At 31.6% G+C, this 25383-nt stretch overlaps 2 protein-coding genes across 3 annotated transcripts; one reads left to right on the forward strand and one right to left on the reverse strand.

Annotated features, from left to right (window-relative positions):
• Positions 1-1092: 1092 nt before the first annotated feature.
• LOC134279412 (fibrillin-1-like) lies at positions 1093-14250 on the reverse strand. Of its 2 annotated transcripts, none has more exons than XM_062761806.1 (24): positions 14169-14250; positions 12633-12831; positions 12117-12398; positions 11767-11874; positions 11464-11589; positions 11163-11297; positions 10405-10554; positions 10113-10235; positions 9667-9816; positions 9217-9351; positions 8656-8784; positions 8402-8524; positions 8135-8257; positions 7764-7889; positions 7391-7513; positions 7114-7242; positions 6607-6729; positions 6157-6288; positions 4255-4377; positions 3973-4110; positions 3351-3482; positions 3026-3151; positions 2700-2828; positions 1093-2467 (listed from the first exon to the last, which is right to left on the reverse strand). In XM_062761806.1, exons 2-24 carry the CDS (start codon positions 12820-12822, stop codon positions 1170-1172), a joined length of 4353 nt encoding a protein of 1450 aa, XP_062617790.1. In that variant the 5' UTR covers positions 12823-12831; positions 14169-14250; the 3' UTR covers positions 1093-1169. The 2 variants fall into 2 exon arrangements, with proteins under 2 accessions (XP_062617790.1, XP_062617789.1); XM_062761805.1 differs by having other exon boundaries at positions 12633-12834; positions 14169-14186.
• Positions 14251-14859: 609 nt separating this feature from the next.
• Positions 14860-23377, forward strand: LOC134279403 (uncharacterized). The gene is made up of 9 exons (XM_062761795.1): positions 14860-14928; positions 17226-17286; positions 18682-19075; positions 19368-19694; positions 20257-20316; positions 21431-21766; positions 21927-22247; positions 22671-22967; positions 23244-23377. The coding sequence occupies exons 2-9, from the start codon at positions 17272-17274 to the stop codon at positions 23375-23377; spliced, it is 1884 nt and encodes a 627-aa protein (XP_062617779.1). The 5' UTR covers positions 14860-14928; positions 17226-17271.
• Positions 23378-25383: the final 2006 nt, after the last annotated feature.

The following is a 25383-nucleotide window of genomic DNA, read 5'->3' on the forward strand; positions in this document are numbered from 1 at the left end:
AGTTGTCATTTCGTAAGTTCTATGGTTGATACAATGACTTTGATAGCAAAAACAATTTATCATTAAGTCAAATGATGACTTAGGTTTTTCATACTCATTGTTAGTCCATTATTTATACATTGAATTTACGACAGATTTTCCCGTTATTTCCCGATCATGACAAGGAGCACACGGAGGGTGTGACCGGTCAGCAGGGAGTGTTATTACCATAACCTTCATGCAAGTACTCATAAGTTGAAATTATCCTGTAGTTTTTCATTCACAACATTTATGTAGTCTTCGGAGACCAATTTTCTCAACAAACCTTTTGAATTCCTTTTAAACTATACGCTGTTTATTCGTATAAAGTAAAATTTCAAGAAGAACTCCTCCATAAAAGAAAATTGCCACTTTACATATCGAAGATGTTTGATTAATTAACAATAGTTATTTTCATACATACATTAACTCGATATGTCGAGCCCAGTGAACTTGAAATAAGATACAGAACCTATGAATGCCACATCTGTTTCATATTCGGATAATTACTAATTAAAGACGAAAAGGGCCAACTATAATAACTAAAATTTTTTGACCAGTTGATTTTAGCTTTTTTCAACTTCAACTTTCCTTCTTCATGTAGTAATATTCCAATGTCACCTGTTTAAGGTTTGTATGTCTTCATTCAAATGCTTGCACAGAGTACAATCAATTCTTCAAGAGAGGCTTGCTTATTTCTGATAAGTTGCTGTAACAGAGAGTTCAACAAGCTCGTTTGAAGTCAGCATATGGTAAATTTTATGGTCATTATAATGATCTTGCCAGCAAATGTTACATTGGGTCCTTTTTGATACGAATTGGGTTAACAGAAGATGTTTACTTTTTCTAGGCACCTTATACCACTTGTGGAATTTTCAGGTGTCTGATTTCACGGAGTTGTATCCTCTACATTTTTTTCCAGATCGATCACTACTAATTATCTTTATCTTTTAATCTGGAGAAGAAGCTGCTAATGAAAAGACTGGTGATGTGCATTTTTCGATTCTAAAAGTTCAAAAGACTCAGAAAAGTTAAGAAATTCCTTGGAATGAGAAAAAAGATTTAAAAACAATCTATAATTTTGCCTATTTATTCAAGAAATTTGAATTCAAAGTACACCCTGAATGAATTCGAGATTGTTATCTTTATTTTCAGATTTTTCCAGGACCAAGAATGTTAGCAGCGAAACCGTACCCATCATCTTGACCATGTCCATAAACCATTAGACCGAACCGTGATTTGTCTGTGGTCTCCACTCGGTGCACACCCTTGGTGATACTGACAGCCATTGCTACATACTCTGTGCCTCCGACACTGACAGTACTCTGCGACACGACATCCGAAGAATTTATGCTGGCATTGTCTACTCGTAAGTTATTCTTGGAACTTTTCCTCACAATAATAGCGATATAGTTTTTAGCAAATCCATCTGGGACAGCGATGTGGTATTGATGAACATACTGGTTTACCCCAGGTACCATTGTCATGTAGGGATCTCCGTTCTTTGACCTAAATGCCCCAAGACCAAAACTCAAAACAAGCACCTGTCGCTTAGCCTCGATGACGACCGCTTGTCTACCAGTAACAATTTTATCAAAGTTACCATATGTGCCTATAGTTGTTGATTTTTTCGATTTGTCCACAGAATATGAGAAGGTTGTGGAACCTGTGTGAGCAGCCACCACTTTGACATGAGTTCCACTTCTCTCCACATGTGGGGGAACCACATATGTTGTATCTAGACTTTCCACTGGAGGGATTTGCTCCACCAAATGACTACAGTAGCCGAATCGATTTAGTTTGTTACATCGATTTCCAGAGAAAACTGCAACAATTTTACTTGAAGAAATCCTGGTTCCAGTCAGATCACCATTGTGCGATAGCTGGAAAGTTTGGAACTTGTTCAAATTCACAATGATTCTACCTCCGTCCGTATACCTCTTTCCAAGATAGCTAATGGACTGTCCTACTGGGAGTTTTAGAACGATAGTTACACGCGTTTGGTCTTCAACTGCTGCAAAGGCTATCTGGCTGTTGTAGTCAGTGTGCCGGCTATCGTAAGGAACTGTTGTTGGTACAATGTACTTTGTCCCAAGTCTGTCCGTGGGCAGGATAAGAGTGCTGTCAGATGTATAACCGTCATGATTCAGAGCAAATACAGAAGTACTTTTAGTTGTCTCTACTATGATTCCCCTGTTTTCTACTTGAAAATCGTTGACTCTAATTTCAAAGGGTATGGTGATTATCTTCTCAGAATTTGATTTCATTGATTCTCTCATGTCTATTTTGGTTTTTAATTTCGAAGTCAATGCTGCAGATGTAGAGACTTTGAGATCGGTCTTATCAATTGACGCTATGTAAATCTGTGCGTGCTTGGGGCCAGGGCTTGTTTGTGTAGGATCCATTATATTTTTCATGAAGAGAACAACAAATCGTTTTCCTCGACTTCCTAAGAGAGAAACAAGTACTCAAGATATATGTATTTAATGCTCTATTACAGGATAAAAACGTCCAGAGTATGGTTAAGTAATGAACATTTAACTAGGCAAAATATTTTTTAAAAAAGAGAAGTGAGATTCATGATATATCTATGCTTGCAAAAACAAAAAAAAAAATCATCGGAAATTCAGATTTTCATGAATGTTGTGTGATTTATTGAATGATTAATAAATAGATCTTACCAGTGCATGTTTTTCCACTCCCAAAGAAACCAAAGTTACAATCACAGCTGTAATCCCCTCCTTTGACAAGATCTGTACATTTGGCATATTTACTACACTTATCTGTTCCCTCCAGACAATGTTTAACGGCTGTTAAATAGATGATTAAAATTTAATTTTCTACTCTTGGAAATAAACAGTTTGAATGACTTCCTCAAGCATTTACTGTTTTCAGGTGCCATTCATCTTAAACGTTATATACAGTACACATTTTGAAAAGTCATCCATATATAGTTATTTCCTTTATGATTTATGATAAATAACATAAATACAGTAAGAATACTTACGTGTACATGTGAATCCATCCCCTCTATATCCAACCTTACATTTACATTTGAAGGAACCAATGGTATTGTCACACATGGCGTGGGGTCTGTGACAATTATGTGTGTTCTCTTTACATTCGTCAATATCTGTGTTACAATGTAATATTGTGTACTTAATAAAATCTTTCGATATTCATCAAACGGAATTAATTCTCGATAACGTAAAGCATAATGCATCATCAGAAATAATCCAAATATAGAAGAATGTCCGGAATTTACCACTATAGAAAAAAAATGAAGTTCTTTTTTATTTTACAATACCTATTTCTGTCCATAATTAACTTACCTTTACAGGTGTAGCCGTCTCCTCGGAATCCCTTTTTACATTTACAGGTGAAGCTTCCGATTGTGTTGGCACATTCAGCGTGTGGACGATGACAGTTGTGTGTATTAATATACGGGTCACATTCGTTGATATCTTAAAAAGGATTTTATTTGTATTTTATTAATGAGAAGATAACATAATTAGTTTGCAATATTGCATAGTTTGAAGCTATCGTAAAATTTATTGGAACAGGTTTACTTATATTCACTTTGAGACCAACCATTCAAAAGAAATATATGAAACTAGTTATATATGTGAATCTGTCACTTTCGTAAAATATATTTTTAAATACAATCTACTTTCAGTTCAAAGCTAAAAAATGAAGGCACAATATGTATACTTTTTATTGAAATAAATTAAATGACCTTTATTTTTATCGTCAGAACAAATGTTACATAATGATAAAGACTAAAATGATAGAAACAAGGGAAATGTATATTTTTTTTAATGTTATTGGAAATGGAACTTTTGATATGATAGTCAACTAAGCGTATGTATAAATGAAAGGCAAGCGAATAGAATAAATGTGCTAAATATTCTAAACCAATCGTCTGTTTTAATGTGAGGAACATTTAGTTCTTACCTCGGCAATTCTTTCCATCTCCAGTAAACCCAGTGTTACATTTGCAAGTAAAAGACCCCGGCGTATCTGTACATGTTGCTCGTTTGGGGGAAGTCCTCTTATCGCATGTATGTGTCCCTCTTCTACACTCATCAATATCTAAACAAATTGTGGCAAGTCATATTTTATTTTGAAGACATATAAAAATATTGAATTTTATTCTTATCTTTTTTAAAATTTATTGGATAGTTTGCATTTATAACTTAAAAAGATAATAATTTGAATAATTTACTAAAATGTTACTTTTGCAGAGGAATCCGTCGCCTTCATATCCTGTTATACATGAACAGTTATAGGAACCAATCGTGTTGATACAATCAGCTTTGTCATGACATTTGTCGCTTCCTCTGTCACATTCATTTACATCTAAAAAGAGTTAGAGAGTAACTGAATTCTTTAGTAATACTTTTACACTAACTTAAATAATATCAATATCAAAACATTTTTTCACAATCGGCGGCAAGTTCAAATGGGTGTTTCGTATTAAATTTTGATTTGTCTGCACAGTGTCCGTCAACTCCATAGATAATCCTGATGCTACTGTATACTTTTATATTATAAATTTAAACCACTGTCACAATATGGCTTCTGTAACACGAACAGTGATAAAAGTGTATATAGATGATTTATTTCTCGATCATTGTATATTGAAAACGTTCAATGTATATCAAATATTTGCTTATCATCCCAGATAAAACATTCATTATTCTATTACAAGTAACAGCTTTTTAAAAAGCTTGCCTGACTAAATCAATCAATATCTGCAGGAGGAGTGATAAACCTTTTGAGCAATATTTTTGTGGGTTTAAAATATGTCCTTATTTTTTAATTTGAAAACCGTATGTAAATAAAATCCTTGATTTTGTTTAACTTACAGAAGAATCATCACTAAACTGCATACTAAAAAGTTGTTATTTTCTTTTTTTGTGGGGGGGGGGGGGGGGGGGGGGGGGGGGTGGCAAGTGGAGTGATCTGCCCTTGGATCTAAATTGAAAGCTACATTACATCTATTATTATATAATGTAAATAATATCTGTAATGAAATCATGCATTGTAAACGTTTTAAAAGATGGATATAATTAAAAATACACATTTTGTTGGAGTGTATTTATTCCACTGAAGTAAAAAGAAGTAATATGTTCATTTATTTTTTCTTTCAAAAAGGAGGGGGTGTCACTATCATGTATTGAGATTGAAATAAAAAAAATCAATATTTAGGCCTTTGTGTAAAGAAAAATCCAAGATTTAGTACTGGTTTCTGTGTGCATCTGAAACAGGGATACAAATGTTCATGTATCTTGACACCATGACTTGCTGAACTGCGCGTTGTTCATTATTGGACTAGTCCATTTATGTAGTAAACAACCACGGGATCGGGAAACAAATTAGAAAAAAATAATTTCTTTAGTGTTGCTTGTCCATATACTGATATATATACAAAATGTTACTTACACAAATAAAAGAATGAGATAAATTTTTAGATAGAATTTCTGATGTATTAGAAGGAGGTTAAAACATGTAAAAGGACAAAGTTTATTTAATTCCATAGACGTTAGCACACCCATTCACACAATAGAACAATCCAAGGAAAATTACGAGCTTACTAAGTGACATTTGGCGCAAAAAGAGCGATTCATCCCTTTCGCAGAACATAAATGGACTGATCCACTAGTATAGAAATGCAGAAAAAAATGATACAAGGACATGTTGAAACGGTGAATCACATGGAATAATTGTTCCATGCAAAAAAATGAAAGGAAGTAAACACCAAGTATTTTGCATCAGTAATATGAAATTTTTTCTGAAAACTGTTTCTTTTAAAATGCAGGTAAAGAAATCCAATGTAAATCAGCTTGCACAAAATCTAGCTCTCTAGGTATGATCTATTAGTTTCGGATCTTGCAAATATCAATTCTTATACAGCCTGGCGTCGTGACGTCAGGCTATTATCTACACTTTTACTACAGTATGTACACTGACAATACTTTCTGCTGAATAGGTAAAAGTTAAAAAAAAAAATAATGCATTGTTATTAGAACAACATTAAATGCTTGAAATTATAAATCATGGAAATATTTATTTAAGAGGCAGGCAAAATAATGTTTTATCTTCAAATCAATATAGTATTTTGCGCATGAACATTACCTTTACAAATAAATCCGTTTCCTTCAAATCCAGAGTTACATTTACATGTATATGATCCAATCGTATTCGTACACGTAGAATATCCCGGACCCTTATCACAACTGTCCGTTTTTCTCAAACATTCATTAATATCTATAAATAAACAAAACTTGTCTTATAATAATTACCGTTATCTCAGTCTTAAATGTAATTACTAGTAATATTATTCCTTGTTAAATATTCGTGAACGAATATAAATGACAAAGTTTAAATATGTTGAAATAAGTTGCATTCGATTGAAATTGACCTAACTTTTGAAAATCAATAAGACTTTGTGACATTATAAGCAAACAAAAAATGGGTGGTGGATTACAAATACGGAAAACATCGATTAATCATAATAGATGACACGATAAAAAGATAAAAGTGTTACAAAATATAACATTTAAAAAAATGAATGTTCCCACTCACCAACACATTTCCCACCCTTCAGCTCATACCCAGTGTGACATTCACATCTAAAGGACCCTATAGTGTTATTACAGCGAGAAGGCCCTGTGCAGTTGTGGGTACCTCGGACACACTCGTCGATATCTGGTGTAGACAATGCAGTTAAGATGCAAAATGCCATAATAAAAAGAACTTAGTTTGGTTTACAAGGTAAGAAATTTAATACCTAATGAAGCCACATAATACTTTCATTCTGTTCATTATTTCTGAATTTTTGGTTGTTGAAGATAGTTTAAAATTTTATTATCAATTATTCACGATTGACCGAAGAATAAGAATTAACTTAAAAAAAAATCAGTTATTTTCTTAAATTGTGTGTTTGAGTTTTATAAAATTCAAGAACTGAAATATTTAGATACTGTACATTTTCTTCGGAGATATCATTTTTATTCACAAGGATTATGCTTTTTTCATACTTCGAAAGAACTTGGAAACGAATGTTAAAAAAAAGATGAATATGTAGGTCACCTATGCATTTATTATTCTTGTAGTCGTATCCTGTGATACACGAGCATTTGTAGGACCCTATAGTGTTGGTACACACTCCTTCTTCTGGCTCAGGACAAGTGTCTGTTCCCTTCACACATTCGTCAACATCTGTTATTCAGAGAAAAATATATTTTTTTTAAATGTCATAAGTAAATACCTTTACTTACAATCCTGATGAATTTACAGAACTAGCTTTACATTTAATTTCTATCATCAATAATAAAACTTAATTTAGAACAAATACGATATTCCATACCTCTACAGTTCCAGCCATTTCCTGTGAATCCCACTCGGCACTGACATTGGTACGAACCCCAAGTGTTCTGACAAGAAGCGTATTTCGAACACGAATGGGTGTTTCTTCCACATTCATTAATATCTACAATAATATTACATATGTTCTCTCTATATACATGTTTACACACAAAAGCAATTTGATATGTTGCATACAAAATTTTCATGTTGCTATATCTTACTAACTTCACATAGTAAAGATTGCATGGATTGTATGAGGAAAAAACAATTAAATAAATAAAGCCTATTTAATATATCAAAACATTGATTATTTGCTCGTTATAAACTTAATTACTTTTTGCAATATTATAGACTAAACAGTTGAATTTTGATACCTTTACAATCATTTCCATCAGGTTCAAATCCAGTGTTACACTGGCAGCGATATGATCCAATTGTGTTTTTACAGGTTGTGTATGTCGTGTTGCAACTGTGTGTTCCGAGTTTACATTCATCAATATCTGTAAAGAAATAATCAGTGCAAAGATAATGTACAGTATCCAGGCTCAATGTTCAATAAGAAATATTTGCTAAAATAAAATGAGTAAAGTAAGTAAATTCTTATTTATAGAACGAACAAAAAAGTACTTAATAAAATTATTTGCTGTTTTTAAACATCAGTTTGAAGTTATACAAATCTCAAGAAATGATGATTATTTATTTAAACATGTTTTTTGTAAATGGGTCTTGGATGTATAATTCTAACCTGTACAATTGAATCCATTTCCTGCAAATCCTATCTTACATGCACATGTGTAGGAACCCTGGGTGTTGGTGCAAGTGGCGCGCGAGTCACAATTATCCAGACCTCGTTTGCACTCGTCAATGTCTGTCAACGAAAAAAAATAAACCATTTAAAACAAAAAATACAATATAACTACTCAGTAAATGCCATATATGTACATTTTTCCCCCGAAAAAATGTAAAAAAAAAAAAAGAAGAAAAAAATGAAAAGAATATGGTGGTAGTATACCTCTACACATTGTTCCAGATCCCTCGTAGCCTGTTTTGCATGTACAGGTAAAGGAACCAACCGTGTTCTTACAGGTCGCTAAACTATGACAATTATCTGTACCCAGAGCACACTCGTTAATATCTGCAGAAAAAGAAGTTTGTAGTGTATAATGATCTTTTTTAAAACCAGTGAAAATTATTAATTTTTCTTCTCAAATTTGTGGTTTTGATAATTTAAAATTTATTCACTGTAACTTTGTTGATATCACTCACCAACACAACTTCGTTTGTTTGCAGCCAAAGCGTAACCTTTGGGACATGTACATCTAAAGGAGCCCGGGGTATTCACACACATTGCTAATCCTACACAGTTGTGTGTATTAACGAAGCATTCATTCACGTCTGCAAAATAACAAACATGTTATTTTCTGATATATATAAAAAGTTTCTTTGACCATAAACAACCAGAGTTGTTTTCTGACCATGATCATAAAAATATTGAGGTATTTTCAAGACATAACTTAAATCTATTATTTACCAGTACAATTGGAAAATCTGTCATTGTGGTGTAAATCTTTAAATAAAGTTTGAGAACTATTAAGCTATAGAACTTGCAGGTACATTTTGGAGCCACTGATATAGTTCAGTTTAAAGGTATAGGGTATATCTGTACAGTTTGGAGAACCGTTTCCCTGCCAGCCTTTGTTACAAGAACATCTGTAGCTTCCCACTGTATCTGTACAAGTAGCCCTGACGAGGCTCCTGTCACATTGGTGAGTTCCATCTGTACACTCATTGATGTCTAAAAGAAGCAATATCAACTAAAAGACTTACCGGTACAGTTTGGAGAACCGTTTCCCTGCCAGCCTTTGTTACAAGAACATTTGTAGCTTCCCTCTGTATCTGTACACGTAGCCCTGACGAGGCTCCTGTCACACTTGTGAGTTCCATCTGTACACTCATTGATGTCTAAAAGAAGCAATATTAACTCTCAGTGTATTTCATATAAATAAACCTACAAAAATTCTAACGCTAAAAGATAATCTGAACGTTTAACATGTTTAAAATGCAATGCAGCCCTTAAAAGTTTTACTAGGTTAACGAGGTACTTTATATAAACTATTTTCACTCTTTCATCATTTCAAAAACATAAACCTTACAGCAAGTAGAGAAAAAGAACAAAAGTTTGAAATCATTAAGAGGTAAGTATTCTTAGAACAAGATTATAAGAACTAAATAAAAAGTTTTTTGTTTTAATGATTATGTTTTAAAATGTTCCCTTACTGTCACAATTTCTACCAGGCAAAGAATCTTTGCCAGTGCTCCTGTATCCTTCATTACATTCACAGGTGTAATTATGGTTTTCAAGATCAGCGATACACTCAGCCTTTGAATGACAGTTATTTTTGCCGAGTGGAAGACATGGATTAGACCCTTAAATGGATGAAACAAAACAAAATGCAATATATTACGTTTTGTAACGATTTAACTAATCAATGCTTACTGATTACATTTTATTACAAATTACAAAACCCAAATATGAAATCATATGATGCCTACAACTGAAGACAAAATCTCTATATTTTTTCTCATTTATGAAAAATGGTACAAGTGCAAAAGTGGAAATCAAGCAAAATATATTCATCTCTTATTTTATTCAAAATTGATCAATACTCTAAGTATCAAGTCTAAGGAGAATTTTAGGAGGATTTTTCATGAACACTACTCACAGAGACAACGCACTCCATCTCCCTCGTATCCCTTGTTACATTCACACGTAAAGGAACCAATGGTGTTCTTACAGAACCCGTTCTTATGACAGTTGTGTCCTCCTTCTGTGCATTCATTACGATCTGAAAGGCAAACAGGTCTGATATTCAGCACATAGTTAATTTGATTCAATATGATATCAAAATGTTTCCATTCGTTTTCTACATTTTGTATATAAACACACAATAGGTGAAGAGTTTGATTTCTTTAATACTAGCCATTTTCCCCATTTTCTCTATTTGTTTCTCATACCAACACACTGTCTTCCGTCTTTGCCCATGTCCTTGTATCCTATATGACAGGAACATTTATAGGAACCAAAGGTGTTTGTACATTTAGCAATCCTGGTGTCATCGGAATCACGTGCACACGAGTCCTCTCCTAAATCACACTCGTCTTTATCTATGTAACATAAAGATATTCTTTAACACATACCTTTTCCATATGCACAAACAGATTCAATGTTAGAAATTTAAAAGTGCAACTAGTTTCAATAATAAAAAAAATGAATAAAGAATCACAACAATGTAATAATTTAACTCAATCTAATTTAAGTATTGGGTGTTCATGAGTTAATGATTAATATTAGGGAAAAATTTTCTAATAATCTAAACAAAATAATGAAAAATAAAAATCAAATAATTGAGACGAATGATATAGTATTTTAACAAAGATTTAGAAGCATTATACTGATGGGCTTGGAAATTTGGAACCAAGGTGATGGATTGCCAATGCAAGTGAAAGTATGTTTTTTTTAACTGTTTTTAATGACTTTATATAACTAAAATATTTTTGTAAATATTTTATATAAACACAATACTTTTAAAGTATAAATACCTGGGTATTATTTTTGAAAATGCATTGTGACATCAAAGTGTGACGTCATGTCAAAAATGGAAGCGTTGCAATGATTAATATTAGGATTTTTTTTTCTAATAATCTAAACAAAGTAATGAAAAATAAAATAGTTGAGACGTATGATATAGATAATTATTAAATATTTTTCAGACCGTTACAGAAGTATCCATCTCCTGTGAAGCCTGTTTTACAGGTACAGTAGTAACTCCCCACCGTGTTTGTACAGTTAGCGTATTCGTCACACTCTTTGTTTGGAGGGAAAGCCTTCTTGATGCACTCATCCACATCTGAGGAACAGAAGCATAGATAACCAGAAACCCAAAACAGTTCAACCAACGCTTCATCTGCCTTAAATTTCGATGACAATTTATAGTTCTTCTTCAGCCTTTGGGATATTAACTTTCTCACGCACAAATATCGAAAAGGTAAGCTCATATAAACCCCTCTGCTCACCTTCGCAGGTTTTGCCGTCTCCGCTGTACCCCGTCTTACAGTAACATTTCCAGAAAGGTGTCAGGTCAGTACAGTGAGCTCGTGTATCGTGGCAGTCGTCCAACCCCTCTTTACATTCGTCTATATCTATAATGTCATTCTATATTTAATTTTCTGACCTTTCTTCAGAATTATGTTATTTATAATGTCATTAAATGTTTTTTCTGATATATCTACAGTAGGATCTTTTTTAAAGAAAATATTTTTATGCTGGGTTTCATCTTTTGTCTTGAAACTATTATAATAATAAATGACTGTTCTTACTTAGGCAGGTGAAGCCGTCTCCACGGAATCCTTTGTCACATTTACACACGTAGCGTCCGTCCACGTATTTACCCTTAGAGTACTTGCTGCATTTACATTCGTCGTCATCTGAATTTATGAAAATCAATATCCTTTAGTTTATTAACATTGAAGATTCAATGATCACAAAGAAATTATTAATCACTTTTCAAAGGACTCGACAAAATATCATATAAAAAAGTTTTTTTTTTAAAGATTTTAAATCAATAAATATGAGTCTTGAAAATTAATAAAATTTGGAGAAAGATATTTGCTGAAGCTAAATGTTTAAATTAGCGGTCTCTTAATTGAGTTAAAAAGTGTGTTCTTACCGCAAACCTTGCATTTCTCACAAGTAAACTGACACCCGATTTCCATTACCGCGGTCTTGTTTTCACAGATATTGAAGTGGGACTGCAGGTACTGACAGTATGGGGATGTGTCGTAATTACTCTGGATAAGAATTCGTTGGGAACCTTTTGGGCCAGTTTTACACATGCGCAGAGCTGATTTGGGATCCAGATAGAGACCAAAGTTTTGAATGATGTTCCCGCAATCTTTCCTATCCGTACAGAGAAGACTGCTTAATGGATTTTGTGTTGAGTTAGAGATCGCTGTTTAGGTAAAGAATTCATAATTTGATTTAATGTATATCAATAGATTTTCGTTGAGATCTAATTTGAATAGTACTAAATATCTTTAAGTGTTGCTTATTGTTTTACAAAGAAATCATAATTCATGAAAACTTTTTAAAAATTTGAAAACAGTATTATGTTCTTTTTTTTTCCTTCAAATTTTGACCCTTGAAAATTACACTTATTTATAAAATAACTTCAGACTTCCTTCACCTCTTCCATCCCGCTCTAATTCATCCCGTCTTTTCCTTTCTACCCCCGCCAGATACTTCCTGAAAGACTGCACAAGGGCGGCGCTCTCCGGCCTCAAACTGCGCTCCGAGAATGACTGGGACTCGGTTCCAGAAATTGCCAATGTACAAAGACACGCTATTAGAGTCCACATAATGGTAGATCTCATCATAAAGGGTACCTACTAAAAGCATCCAAAGTCTTCAAAAATTTTTATCCAGTATTTTTTACTAAGTTCTATTTTTAATGTCATTATGTCCCGAACTAACATTGAAAGATATGATTAAATAAAAAGTCATCTTTTTGTACCAAACTGAAAAAAGGCCATTGGTTTTATTATTTTTTTTATTTCAGAAAAGTTAAGAAAACCTAATATACATTTTTTTCTAATTGATTATTGATTCTTCAGCAAGACAATTTCATATTTTTGTATTGATGAGAGATTGCATAATTTGTAGGGCTTGGTATTGGCCAAAGAATTCATATTGCGATATATTGCGATATTTTTAACTGTATTGCGATATGTACTGTAATATTTTTAATGTTTTTAAAATGGCATTTTCTTATTATATTAACTTTAATTTACATACAGAGTGTACAAAACTTTGATAAGTAAGCAAAAGAAAAAAAAATCTTGTTGGTTTTATTAAATTTCTGCTTTGAAATACACCCATGAAACAGTTCCTGTCTCACTGTTTGGCTTAATAACAATCCTTTCTGACATTTGTTCTTATATTTAATGATAATATTCCTTAATCAAAGCATTTCGCCGGTAAATCAATATTACAAAAACATATTGCGATACGATATTGTTTGTCGTTGTATTGCAATATACCGAAATATTGATATTATTGCCCAGCCCTAATAATTTGCATAATTTCTGCAGCAAAATATAGGATATTTTGCCTAAGTAATATATATTTACGCACTGAGAAGTTTTTCTATGATAGATGTTTTAATCACCATAGTAAAATATTGACTGATTATTATCTGTGTAGTCTGTGATGTAATGTAGTATACAGAAGTCGTCATCTTTCTTCAAATTGTGATCCTAAGAAAATGCTCGGTTTACATGGGATTGCATTATAGATTGGGAACACCAATTTAAACACACAACAATTGAGACATAATTTGATATCTTTATGATTTTTTTCTTACAGTGACAATTCACTTTCAAAGATTTCAATAATATTTTATGAATTATTAATTCCATTATGATACAATTTTTAATGCTAGGTGATATAACTGTAATACTTAAATGTATTTAGATGTTTACATTGGCATTGTGTTTTATTAAAGTAAAACACTTCAAAGTCCTTCAGTCAAGTTTATAATTTTTAAATCTTACAATAAAAACCAATTTCAACAAAATAAAATTGTTGAACAATAGAATAATTGCTGATTAATATACATCACACACCTCTTGATATATATTTGTATATTTTTTTATTAAGAGAGTGTAAATGATGTGCAAACACAAAAAATTTAGGATAAAAAACAAATATTGTATATACTTACCGCTTCCAATGCGTAGTCTAACTGAGAGCTGGCTAAGGTCGCGTGACTGTTCGTGATCAGATGTTCCCAGCCCGCCCTAAAGTCTCACATGCAATAATGTCATTATAACTTTACGGAAAATCTAAATCTCCTGTTACCGATACAATTGATTGTCAGTAAGATTTGTAAGTTCTTAAATCTAAATAGTAATAAACTATTATGTGCATTTACAGGATATTTTCATTCTTGTTTTGATAATTCTTCTTTAAGAATAAAGAAAAAATACGATTAAGTACAAAATTATCTACATTTATTCATTTATAAGAGATAATTTTACAAATAAATGAAATAAATGAGATTTTTCTTACAGTTAAAGCTAAATATTATATCAATGAATTATTGAACTTCATTTTTTTTTACTAACCCTCTCCCCGTTCCTCCGCCACAAAATACAAATCCTCACTTAATGGTTTTAAATGATATTTTATCAAAGATTTTGAGTCATAGAAGCCAAATTCATCGAGACCGTTAAATATGATGCAAAATCGTATACCTGGTATGTCCATTCAAAGTTTAAGACAAAAATTTGCGAAAAGTTTAAGCCTCGTTATACTCTTTTTCATTTCTTGTTTTTAAATAGAGACGGTGTTTCATGGAGTACCTATAAATAAAGTAATATAAATATAGTAACAATTTTTACTTCCTTGTATATGAACGACTGCGACTTCCAGACAAAAATTCCCCATAATCTTTGAAACATAAACGTAGAACAAATGTACCAGTAAGTACGCCTTTTATTATGCATTATACATGTAATAAGATTCAATTATAGTTTTTTTGCTAAATATTTAATCGGTGAAAACTTCTAGAATTGTAATATTGTTTCATCTTATTTAAAACCTTGACACATTTATTCACAGGTTAAAGTAACTTTTGTGTTTAATTTTTTGTAAAAAATCATAAATGTACGTAGGACTGTACCTTCTCAGGAGTATTTCGTCCTTAAGACAATTTTTTTCCTAAAATTCTGATTTCGAGTCCACATCGTATCTCTTAGCTTGCTTTTCAACGTTTTGATTTAAATTCTTTGGCTTGCAGTTATGAATTGATATATATCTGAAAGCAATTGATAACCTTATATATGCAGTTAAAACTATTTAAGAATATGGAATGAAGACTTTGATTACATTTTCTTAAACTCTGATGTTTTTTTTGTTTTTTTTTATCAAATGGTATTTTTTGCAACCCCTTGAGAATTGTGAGTCGTGTTTATTTGTTTGTGCCTTCTCCAAAAAAAAATTCATTCATATTGAGACACTAAAGCTTGCTGGTAGAGGACTGCAACTTACACCAATACTCGGCACTCAGAGTCATTGAGCAGTGAGGGATCTTTTTAGTGCAGCATCTCTTGAGACTCTGGGCCTTGGATTTATCTAAAACAAATGTAGAACAAACGAAATGTCTACATTCTGTACTCATGACACATTTAGTCTACAGAGCGCGGTGCCCATTTACAATATATATATATATATAGTAAAAGTTTTCTCTATGCCCCACTGCACTCTTCTCTGAACTATTCTGGACTACAAGCAATGGAAATTGAAGTTTTCACAATTACGAAGTAACTTTCATATTGTACTTGAGCAAATGCAATAAAGCTTTAAATATTTTGCATAGCGCCTTTTTTCTCTTTGAATTTCGATGAATGGAGGTAAGTTTGTGTAGATAAAAAGATTACATGTAAAAATAGCCCCATTTAAAATTGTAACCCAATCCAATACAATGTAATGCTAATTTGTTTAAAATGAACTTCATTCTAAGTTGGATGATTTGCATGCTTTCATATTTCACCAGTTACGTTAGACATATAAATACAATTAAATCAAAATGTTCTTTAAAAAAATGCTGAAAATGTAAGACGCTAAATGAAATTCAATCTTCTGATATTTTTAAAAAAAATATCCAGATCGATATCGGGCCATTTATCCCAATGCATTGTTACATTCCAATGACATGTTAAATCCTGTTACAATTCATTGGTTGGAAATAATATACCGATAGAATACGCTTAGAATTCTGTATAATTACCTGCTACCCATTCTTGCGTACCAAAAACTTAAAGATATTTCTTACCTATTTATGTATTACATAATCAAATAAAGGTTTTTCAAAAGGGGAAACACCTCACTGCTCAATGTTCTCATTGTTAAAAATACCAACTGGGTTACAATTAGTCTATAGTAAATGAAAGATATATGATAATAACAAACAAAATTGAACGAAGTTCATTTAAACTGTTATCAATTCAGACCTTTGAAAACAGAAGTGGTAACAGGTGCCATGAGGGAATAAGCATCTGATGTCAACCACTCACCTCCGCCGTGAGCTCTTCGTTGTGACCTTGTAAGATTTTTTTTTTTTTGAGGGGGGGCATCCCTTCTAGAATTTTTCTCTCATATTGCGATGCTACCACTGATGAAAAAGGACTGAACTCGGTTTTCGGTTTATACGTTCGTACATCTCATCCAAAAGGACTGGTTTGTCCGTCTTGCACTGTGAACCTGTGAACTTCGAACCTGCAATGCAAGGATCAAATTCAAGACTCAAATGTCAACTCCTTACACCGTGATAAAGAACAAACACTCTAGCCACTGCCTTATTGTGACCGCAAGGTTTATAGAAAATAAATCTAGACGGAAAAAATTGATCATTACTAGTTAATCAAATTACTCTTTTAACCATGCAAATCTACTTATGATTGGCATTATTAAAAATATTTTTCTGCACAATTGTTTAATAGCTTTTTACGACTAAAAATCCTTTGAATCTCATTTTGATTATATTTTGAGTTTTGAAATTCCAATAGCAGTCTTGGAGCTTTTCATCCACGGAAAATAAAGAGGTTCATGATTCCCTTAACTTTGCAACACCCCCGATTCACTACAAAACACAATCAAGATATGAAGCTTTCTTCAATATTTTTATTTATTCCAGCTCTAAATAATGTTAAATTATCTTTCATATTTCCTTTTGTCAATTGGAAAAGGATTTAAATTAAAGACTTATTATCATTTACAGGATATACCAGTGGAGTGCCCCCAAATGTTGAAGGTTGAGTATCAAAATGTTATGTCTTGAGGTAAGTTATGACATAAACATTTTCCATTTTACTCATTTCATTTAATAGGAATAAAATTTGCAATGCTTGTTTGTTTTATTATCAATGCACTTTTCTAAAATAATATGTATGGTAATTACCATTACCTGCAGTTTTATAACAGATTATATATTTTTTGTCAATTTTGTCGAATTATCACTAAATATATTGTTGACGATAAAAAAGCTGCGGTAAGTGTTTTTGTTATACAGTTTAATTGATTTAATTTTTGACTGTTTTACCTTCAATCAGTATCACATTTAAGGAATGAATTTAATAGCTACCCATTTTATACGGTATAAACTGGGTTGGGGCAGTTAACGCTTTTTTTTATAAACCGTGAAGCGCGAGTGAGAGCGAAGCGGTTTATAAAAAAGCGTAAACTGTTCCAACCCAGTTTATACCGTATAAAATGGGAAGCTATTAATTCATTGCTTATAATTTAATTTTCATTCATTTAATGTAAGAAAAAAAGATGATTGTTCCAACAAAATGACTTCACGTTGTACAAAATTTTAATGTAACGTCAGGCGGATTGATACGTTTTTGACGCAAGTCATTGTGACGTAGGCAACCCATTTTATACGATATAAAGTAATTTTTTATCCAATCAAATACAGCGTTACAACCAGAATTAAATTATTCAAATATGAAACAGGTGCTGCAGTCTTTATCATCTTTTAAAATTAATTTGAATGCATTGGGTCGAATTATAAACAAAATCTGCTATTGTTAACTATAAAATGTAATTGAAATATCTGAGTCAAGTTGCAGTGTTTTCTTCTTTTCATATAGAAGTATTTTTTAAATAAATTTATGTTCCTTCGTTCTTCTGCCAAACGACTATGCTCAGAGTAATTTTATATCTATTTGTTTTGTTGATATGCTGTCAAGTTAATCAAAAACGGAAATTTTAGAGGTTAGATAAGGTACTCAGTAGAAATTAATTACCCCTCTTGACCGGTCACACACACGTGGACACGTGTTCTGGATGTAGATGCCACATTCTGTAATTAAATCAATTATAAAAAGTAATACAAATTATAAATTCATCGTAATGATACTTTATTTGACTCAGTCTAACTTAAGAAAAACATCCAACTTAAGAGAAGGCTGATGTGGGAGGTTAACTGTCAACATGGGATGCTTTTTTCTTCTAAGCACTTGATCTAACGTCTGTCTTGAGTTTTTAGGGTTCTGAATTTTAAGTCTTGTTGACAAAAAAATGTATTTAAAATGAGATTGATTATTTTATTATCTTCATTTTTCATCCTTTACAAAACATTGCAAAATATTTTCATCCTTTACAAGATAAGTTAAGTGTCAGTTAGTTATTGCAATTACGATAAAATAGATAAAATACATATTTTTTCCCAGGAATCAACTTTCGGAGCGGGTACAGGAAACGGTTCAGTTTTCTTTGACAGAGCGGAAAATGGATACCCAGAGAACACAGTCATATTAGAAACTCGACACATAAGAAGGAACTTTAAATTTCTTAAACAACAGTTGGAACCGAATATCATTGTAGATTATCTAGTACAGCACAACATCTTAAATACAGACGAAAATTCCTTTCTTATGGGAAAACCTCGAGCAACGAAATGCGACTTTATTTTGTGTAAATTGTTACAGAATCCGAAACATTTGAGAGAACTCAAAAGCATAATAAAATGTAATCCTCAAGAAGAGGGATTTTATTGTTTTCTATCGCTTCCGTGGCCCAACTCTGAAGTCAGAGCAAGGAGGAATCCAGCCACTGTTGAAAAAGGTGTTCTAGTAATCATTATTATTTGTGAAATCTTCTTTTTAACATTCGATAAATATATACATATTTGAATCATCCATGTAGATACATGCATTTGATTTTAAGTAAGTCTTTTAACTTTAATGAATTTTTATATTACTTTGCATTAACAAATATTATGTACAAATGAAATAATATGTACACGTATGTACGACTAACTTTTGAAAATGGATACAAACTTAACTGTTCAGAATATAATTTTCGTGAAGAAATATAGTTCTGTATCTAAACAATAAATTTATTTTTTTTCTTTTAGTTCTTCACTCCCCTAGCTTGGGCATTGTTCTGGACAGAAATAAGGATGAACTTCTTAAAGAAATAATTCTGAGGATATCGAATGAAAGTGACAGCATTGTTGACGATTTCTTAGAGGAAGATGTTCTGTCTGTGGATGACCATAAAGAAATATCGGCCGAAATAAAGAAATCCAAGGCTGCGAATTTGCTTCTGGAAAACATATCAAGCAAATTACCCGAATCATTCCTTAAACTGATTTCAATCCTCAAAGGACATAAACTAAACGACCTTGGTGATCGTCTTTTAAGAGAGATAGACAGTGATGTTTTGGACTTGGAAAGAACAGGTTATATAGCAATATATTTACATTTGCAAATGTTTTCCTTTATATAACACTACTGAAAGCAATGCGTATCCATAGCTGTATAAATACAGGTACGGGGTCAAGAGGTCATATATGTGCGTATAGATAAACGTTCGACGTAATTTCTTTGTAACGTCATAAAGGGTCGACACGCGTTCAGTGGATTACATACATGCTTTGGGCTTGAAAAATAATGCATTTCACACGTTAAAAGTCACAATCAGGCAAATATTACTGTGAATAAGTCACAAATGTAAATATTAGTAATAAGGTATTATTTATAAACATCTATCGGGCTATAAATACGGGTTGGTACGAGATTAAATTCATCATAAAGCCCTTCTGGCTTTATGGAATTTAATCTCGTGACCTACCCGTATTTATAGCCCGATAGATGTTTAAAAATAATACCTTATTTCTTAAATAGATTTATGTAAAAGATTTAACGAAAAAAAAAGAGATTGGAGAGTATTAAATTATTGATGTTCGACTAATGATGAAAAAAGTGATGCCATATAAATGTAACAGACCCTTTTCTTTGCAGAAAACAAGGAACAATTGAAAGTTGAATTTGTTGGCGGTGATATGCATTGTTCTATGATGGGTATTCCAATTTTTAATTTTAATTACTTTAATCATCTAAATGCATACATTTAAGTTAGGATTCTTCTCTGGTTTCTGACTAGATGGAATATTCAAAGTACATTTGTTGATATGTCATATATATTTAGATGTAAGAGATTTAAAAGACCATATTTTTCTTTCCTCATCACAATTATACAACTTTAAATAGAAATGGTGAACTGCGTTTGAAAAATAGCAAGGACTATATTTTTGGCGGAATGGTGGCGTACGAAAATATCTTCTTTTCTGGCTCTCAAAATTATTATAGAACATTGAATTTACTTATAATTTTTAAGCAATCAAAGACTAGACGAAATTTCAATTGTAAGTTAACTTAATAATAAGGGACTAAAGTTTCAAAATATATCAAATCAATAAGATTTTTCACACATACTAGAACTATGTTGGCTTTTAAATGCTTCAAATCTAAGTACAGATTTGAGCCAAAAATTCGTAAAATATGTTATTTCTCTTTTAGTAAACGATCAGAACTTTTAGTTTTTGTATCATTTTGTACCTTAATGTGACAACTTTACTATATGTGAAAATTGGAAAAAGTTAAATATAGGAAGCATATAAAAATAACTAATAAATCCTAAAAATTTAAGAAAAGTAGAGGAAATTCGGATTACCAAATATCCATTTTATTTAAATTATCCATGTCTATTTGGTAATATCATCTTATAGGCCCTATACGATAGTATCTTTTTATGCAAAAAGAAAAACATTCAATCTTTTGAATTGTAAGTAGGGTTCGCATGATTGGAAACAGTAATTTTTTTATTCTTCATGTCCAGGAAAAAGGTAATGACCTTGACCTGACCTTGCCTCTAATATTAAACGGTCAAATTTAATCTCACTGATACCATCACTTAGTGATATTCTCTTCTTGATTCTGTGAAAATTTCATTAATTTTTAAATACAAGAAATGTGAGAAGAATCCTACCTTAAGGAAAAAAAGAACCATTATAACAGAATCGCAAAGAATATAACTTTTCAGTCATGTTTTTAAAATGTTAAAAGATGATAATTATCAACACAAACTACTTTGGCGTCTTTTCAAGTACATCCTATTTTTTAAATAATGTTTTAGCTTCCAAAATTGAAATAAGGAAAATTAAAATGATAATCACCAGTGATGACGGAAATGAAAGAGTGTTTGAGAAAGTGATAGAAGAAATCTCAAACTCAGAGGAAATGATCGCTCAAGGAACACACTCTACTTTTAATAAAGCATCGTTAGGATCTATTGTTATTGTTCTTCAAACAGAGTCAACCTTCGCAATGACAAAATTAAAACATTTCTTAGAGAGGGAGGGTATTTCCACATTTTTGACACAGCTATTTGGATCAAAAGAGGTTTGGATGCTTTTGAAGAAAGACAAGTACAGCATTGAGGTTCAGATCCGAGAAGCCAAAGATCCAGCAGGTTTCCAGAACGTTGAAACGAATACAAAAAAATAATTAACAGTCTGAAAAATTTGTGTTGAAACTTCAATTTTCTTTTTATTCACGGAAATTACAACAAATTTAACGTATCATTTTGTACATTTATTAACATAACTAAGAAAGTGTTCTTTGAATTCCAGAATACACCCCCGATATCATGCAATCAATAGAACCGTCCAGGAATACGTACAAGTCGCGTTTGGAGAGATGTCACAAGTTCCTTTTGGAGGAACTAGAGCCACGATGTTTACTGAAAGAACGAGAAGTTGCCGATATTTTTCATCCAGTTTTGGAGAAGATAAACAGAGCAGGCCTGAGATCGACCAAAGTTAAAGCCTTCTTGGAATATCTCACAAATCAGTCTGAGGAGAAAATTAAAGTTGTTGTAGAAAAACTGAAGGAGAAAAACAAATACATTTATAATCAATTGTTTCCAGATACAGCGAAATATCAGGATATTGGTAATGAAGACTTTGTTCTTAAAATCGATGAAAATTAAAAATTAATACTTTTCCATTTAAATGATTTAAGTATCTACTATCATTTAATATGCATTAGGATAAATTCCTGTGAAATAAAGTAAAACACCCATTCTTCTTTTATTACCAGGAATTAAAGATTTACTACACTTTTCCTTGTTCAAAGAAAAAGGAAAGAGCATCCATTTCCACAAAATAAAGTTTCATTTAATTGAACTACGATAACGATAACCTTCATCCACATGAATTACAATTTAATAACACAATATCTAGCTAAAACTTCCAACTTACATATAAACAATGCTATTGAGCTATCACAAATTCTACAGTATTTGAGTCAAAACAGCAAATATTCCTCTTTTTGTGTTTTATGAAACTCACAAAGAAACATTCTTAACATTCCAGACATTAATCAAGTCAAAGGGAATATTTTGGACAATTTACCGGAGTTACTGGATATAGTGAGGATTCGCGCAATTCAAACCCCTCTGTTGAGTACCGGGATAATAACACCAGAAGAACTGGAATTTATCCACAAGAGCAGCAAAAGCTGTAGGATAGAAACTTTGCAGTTTTTAAAGTTGGTCTTACATAGAGGAGATGAAGCAATAAAGATTTTCCTCTCAGGCATGGAAACGTCTTATGGTGAAAGTACAGTTCAAAATCTTCTTGAGCGGAATGATAATCTCACCACAAATGACAGTAAGTTAGACAAATATATTGAAGTATTGTATTATGTCACAATAAATCACGTTTTGTTGTTTATATCTTGAATTGTAAATCACTGTGTATAAAATAAATGAAGAAACTTCATACATGTAGTACTGACAGAAAGCTGTCTGTAAATACTTCATTATATAGTTATTGTTCCGCTGATGATAAAAATAAACTCATTTAATTGAACCACCCTAGATGAAATTACTTTTTTTAAAAAATGTTTATTAGACTAATTGGGTAAATTATGACGTCATCTTTCAGATGACAGAGGACACGCAAACATCGATTTAAAAGCATTCAACGAAGACGATTGCTTATTGTTTAAAGGAAGATTTGTGCTTGACTTCAAGACATATGGTACGTTCAAAGAGGCCATTCAGTGTATATATATTTGACTTAAGCTTTTTTTCAAAAACCTTAGCCGTCTTTACCAACAATCTTAAACAGTAAACTGACACTCAAACATACTCGTACCAGTCCGTATTATTCTTTAGCATTTCTTAACTCTGATATTTTTTCACAAGGGTTTTAAAGACATTAGCAATATGATTTGAAATACAGAAATACAGTGCAAAAAACTCTTATGTTTATGAGCAAATAGAAAAGTGTTTAGATATATATATATATATATATATATATATATATATATATATATATATATATATATATATATATAATTATAGAAAATGTTTCCAAATTTCATTTAACACAAGCTTTCTGATCTCATAATCCGTCTTCAGGTGTACATAAATTGATTTGTGTTAAATGAAATTTGGAAACTTCATTTTCTTTTTCTTTTATAATATATATATATATATATATATATATATATATATATATATATATATATATATATATATATATATATATATATATATATATATATATATATATATATATATATATATGGATCTAAGGAACAGTATTCAAGCCAAAAAGTCCAAAAAACAAATCAAAATGGAAGCAGAACAAACACAGATCTCGAAAACAATAGAGGTGTGTTCAGGTGCCATGGAGGAATAAGCACTTTCCAACGACCGGTGTCGCATAATATTTGGTCCGCCTCGTTTAAAGGTCCGGCCGGACCAAATACGATAACATATTTGGTCCGCCTGGCTCTATAAGAAAAGGTCCGCCCTCGGTCTTTTATACAAATTGTATGCATGTGGTTCATTCGATATTAATTGAAAAACTATTCTTTTAAAATTAATTAAGTATATGTATAGTATAGCTAGTGTTTTCTCCTAGAAAATGTAGTAAACAATAAGTAAGAAATCGAAATTAATACATAATTAAAGGAATGTTTAGATTCTAATTATTGATCGGGTTTCCTGTCGGGAAGATGGGACATGCTTCTTTTGTCGTTTAAATTAATACACTAATGTCAACATTATCATAAAAAAAATATTAAGAATACAAATGTACAAACATTTACCTTTACCGTCTTGTTTACTGGCAGATTAATTAATTAGTATTGCATGAACAGAAAAATGTTCGTTAGTCCAACACGAATCATTTAGTTACACTCTCCTTCCTATAAACATGATAAACGTTTGACTAATCCACTCACAAAAACTGAAGTTCACATCTTTCAAAATATATATCTTTATAGCATTGATAAAAGAAATCTGTCATTCTTTACGTTTAATATTGTTGTAAATAACTAGAGGGTCACTAGCTGTGACAGGGGCTTATGTCACGGTGTACTACCCTACACCCCTTATTGTAAAAACAACATGCCTACGGATTGGGCAGTTAGGGGTTAGTCTATAATTGTTTCGTTTGAGAAAACCTAAAGTACCCTATCCCGTGCGTTTTTATAAGTTAACACTGTTTCTTACTTATTCAAAGGCTAATTATTATATCTACTAGATCTCTGCATTTCATTTTCTGAATTTAAAATTGCCGACAATTTTTGTTATTATTTCGGAATCCGACAATTTTATTTTCATTTTCGACATTATTTATTTCTTTTTTTTTCACATTTTCGGATTTTTTTTTTAGGATACCTTTACGGCAATTTAAATTTAACATTTAATATTGTTTACTTCTAGTAGTAGTAGTAGTAGTAGTAGTAGTAGTAGAAGTAAACAATATTAAGACTAGTTAATAAGTAAAGGAATCAGTTAAGTGAAACTTCACATTCACAATACATGTACCTACATCTGTTCCAGGGTAAAATCAATTAAGTTTCTTTGACAGATAAGAGCAAAGTCTTTTATTTGAATATATTATCTAAAATATTTTACCTTAAGTATTTTATAACGGATGCATGAATTCTTTTTTTCATTTACGAAAAATTACTGACATGAATTTGACAAATGTCGGAGATGAAAACTTTTAAAATGTAAAAACTTAAAAATGTCGGAAATGAAAAGTTCAGGAAATTCCGGAAATGAAA

This window comes from Saccostrea cucullata, unplaced genomic scaffold (assembly GCF_032062105.1).
Source record: "Saccostrea cucullata isolate Sc308-1 unplaced genomic scaffold, CSIRO_AGI_Scuc_v1 ctg472, whole genome shotgun sequence".
NCBI lineage: Eukaryota > Metazoa > Mollusca > Bivalvia > Ostreida > Ostreidae > Saccostrea > Saccostrea cuccullata.

What these genes read in the sequence shown, in the direction of transcription:
- LOC134279412 (XM_062761806.1), bottom strand. Translation starts at nt 12,822, where the DNA reads ATGATGAGATCTACCATTATGTGGACTCTAATAGCGTGTCTTTGTACA. An exon ending in CAAGAATAATAAATGCATAG is followed by an intron (nt 6,730 to 7,113) that starts GTGACCTACATA and finishes TGTCTACACCAG; the next exon opens with ATATCGACGAGTGTGTCCGA. An exon ending in AAACGGATTTATTTGTAAAG is followed by an intron (nt 4,378 to 6,156) that starts GTAATGTTCATG and finishes AACTCTTTTTAG; the next exon opens with ATGTAAATGAATGTGACAGA.
- LOC134279403 (XM_062761795.1), top strand. An exon ending in TTTGGACTTGGAAAGAACAG is followed by an intron (nt 19,695 to 20,256) that starts GTTATATAGCAA and finishes TTTTCTTTGCAG; the next exon opens with AAAACAAGGAACAATTGAAA. An exon ending in TAATCTCACCACAAATGACA is followed by an intron (nt 22,968 to 23,243) that starts GTAAGTTAGACA and finishes GTCATCTTTCAG; the next exon opens with ATGACAGAGGACACGCAAAC.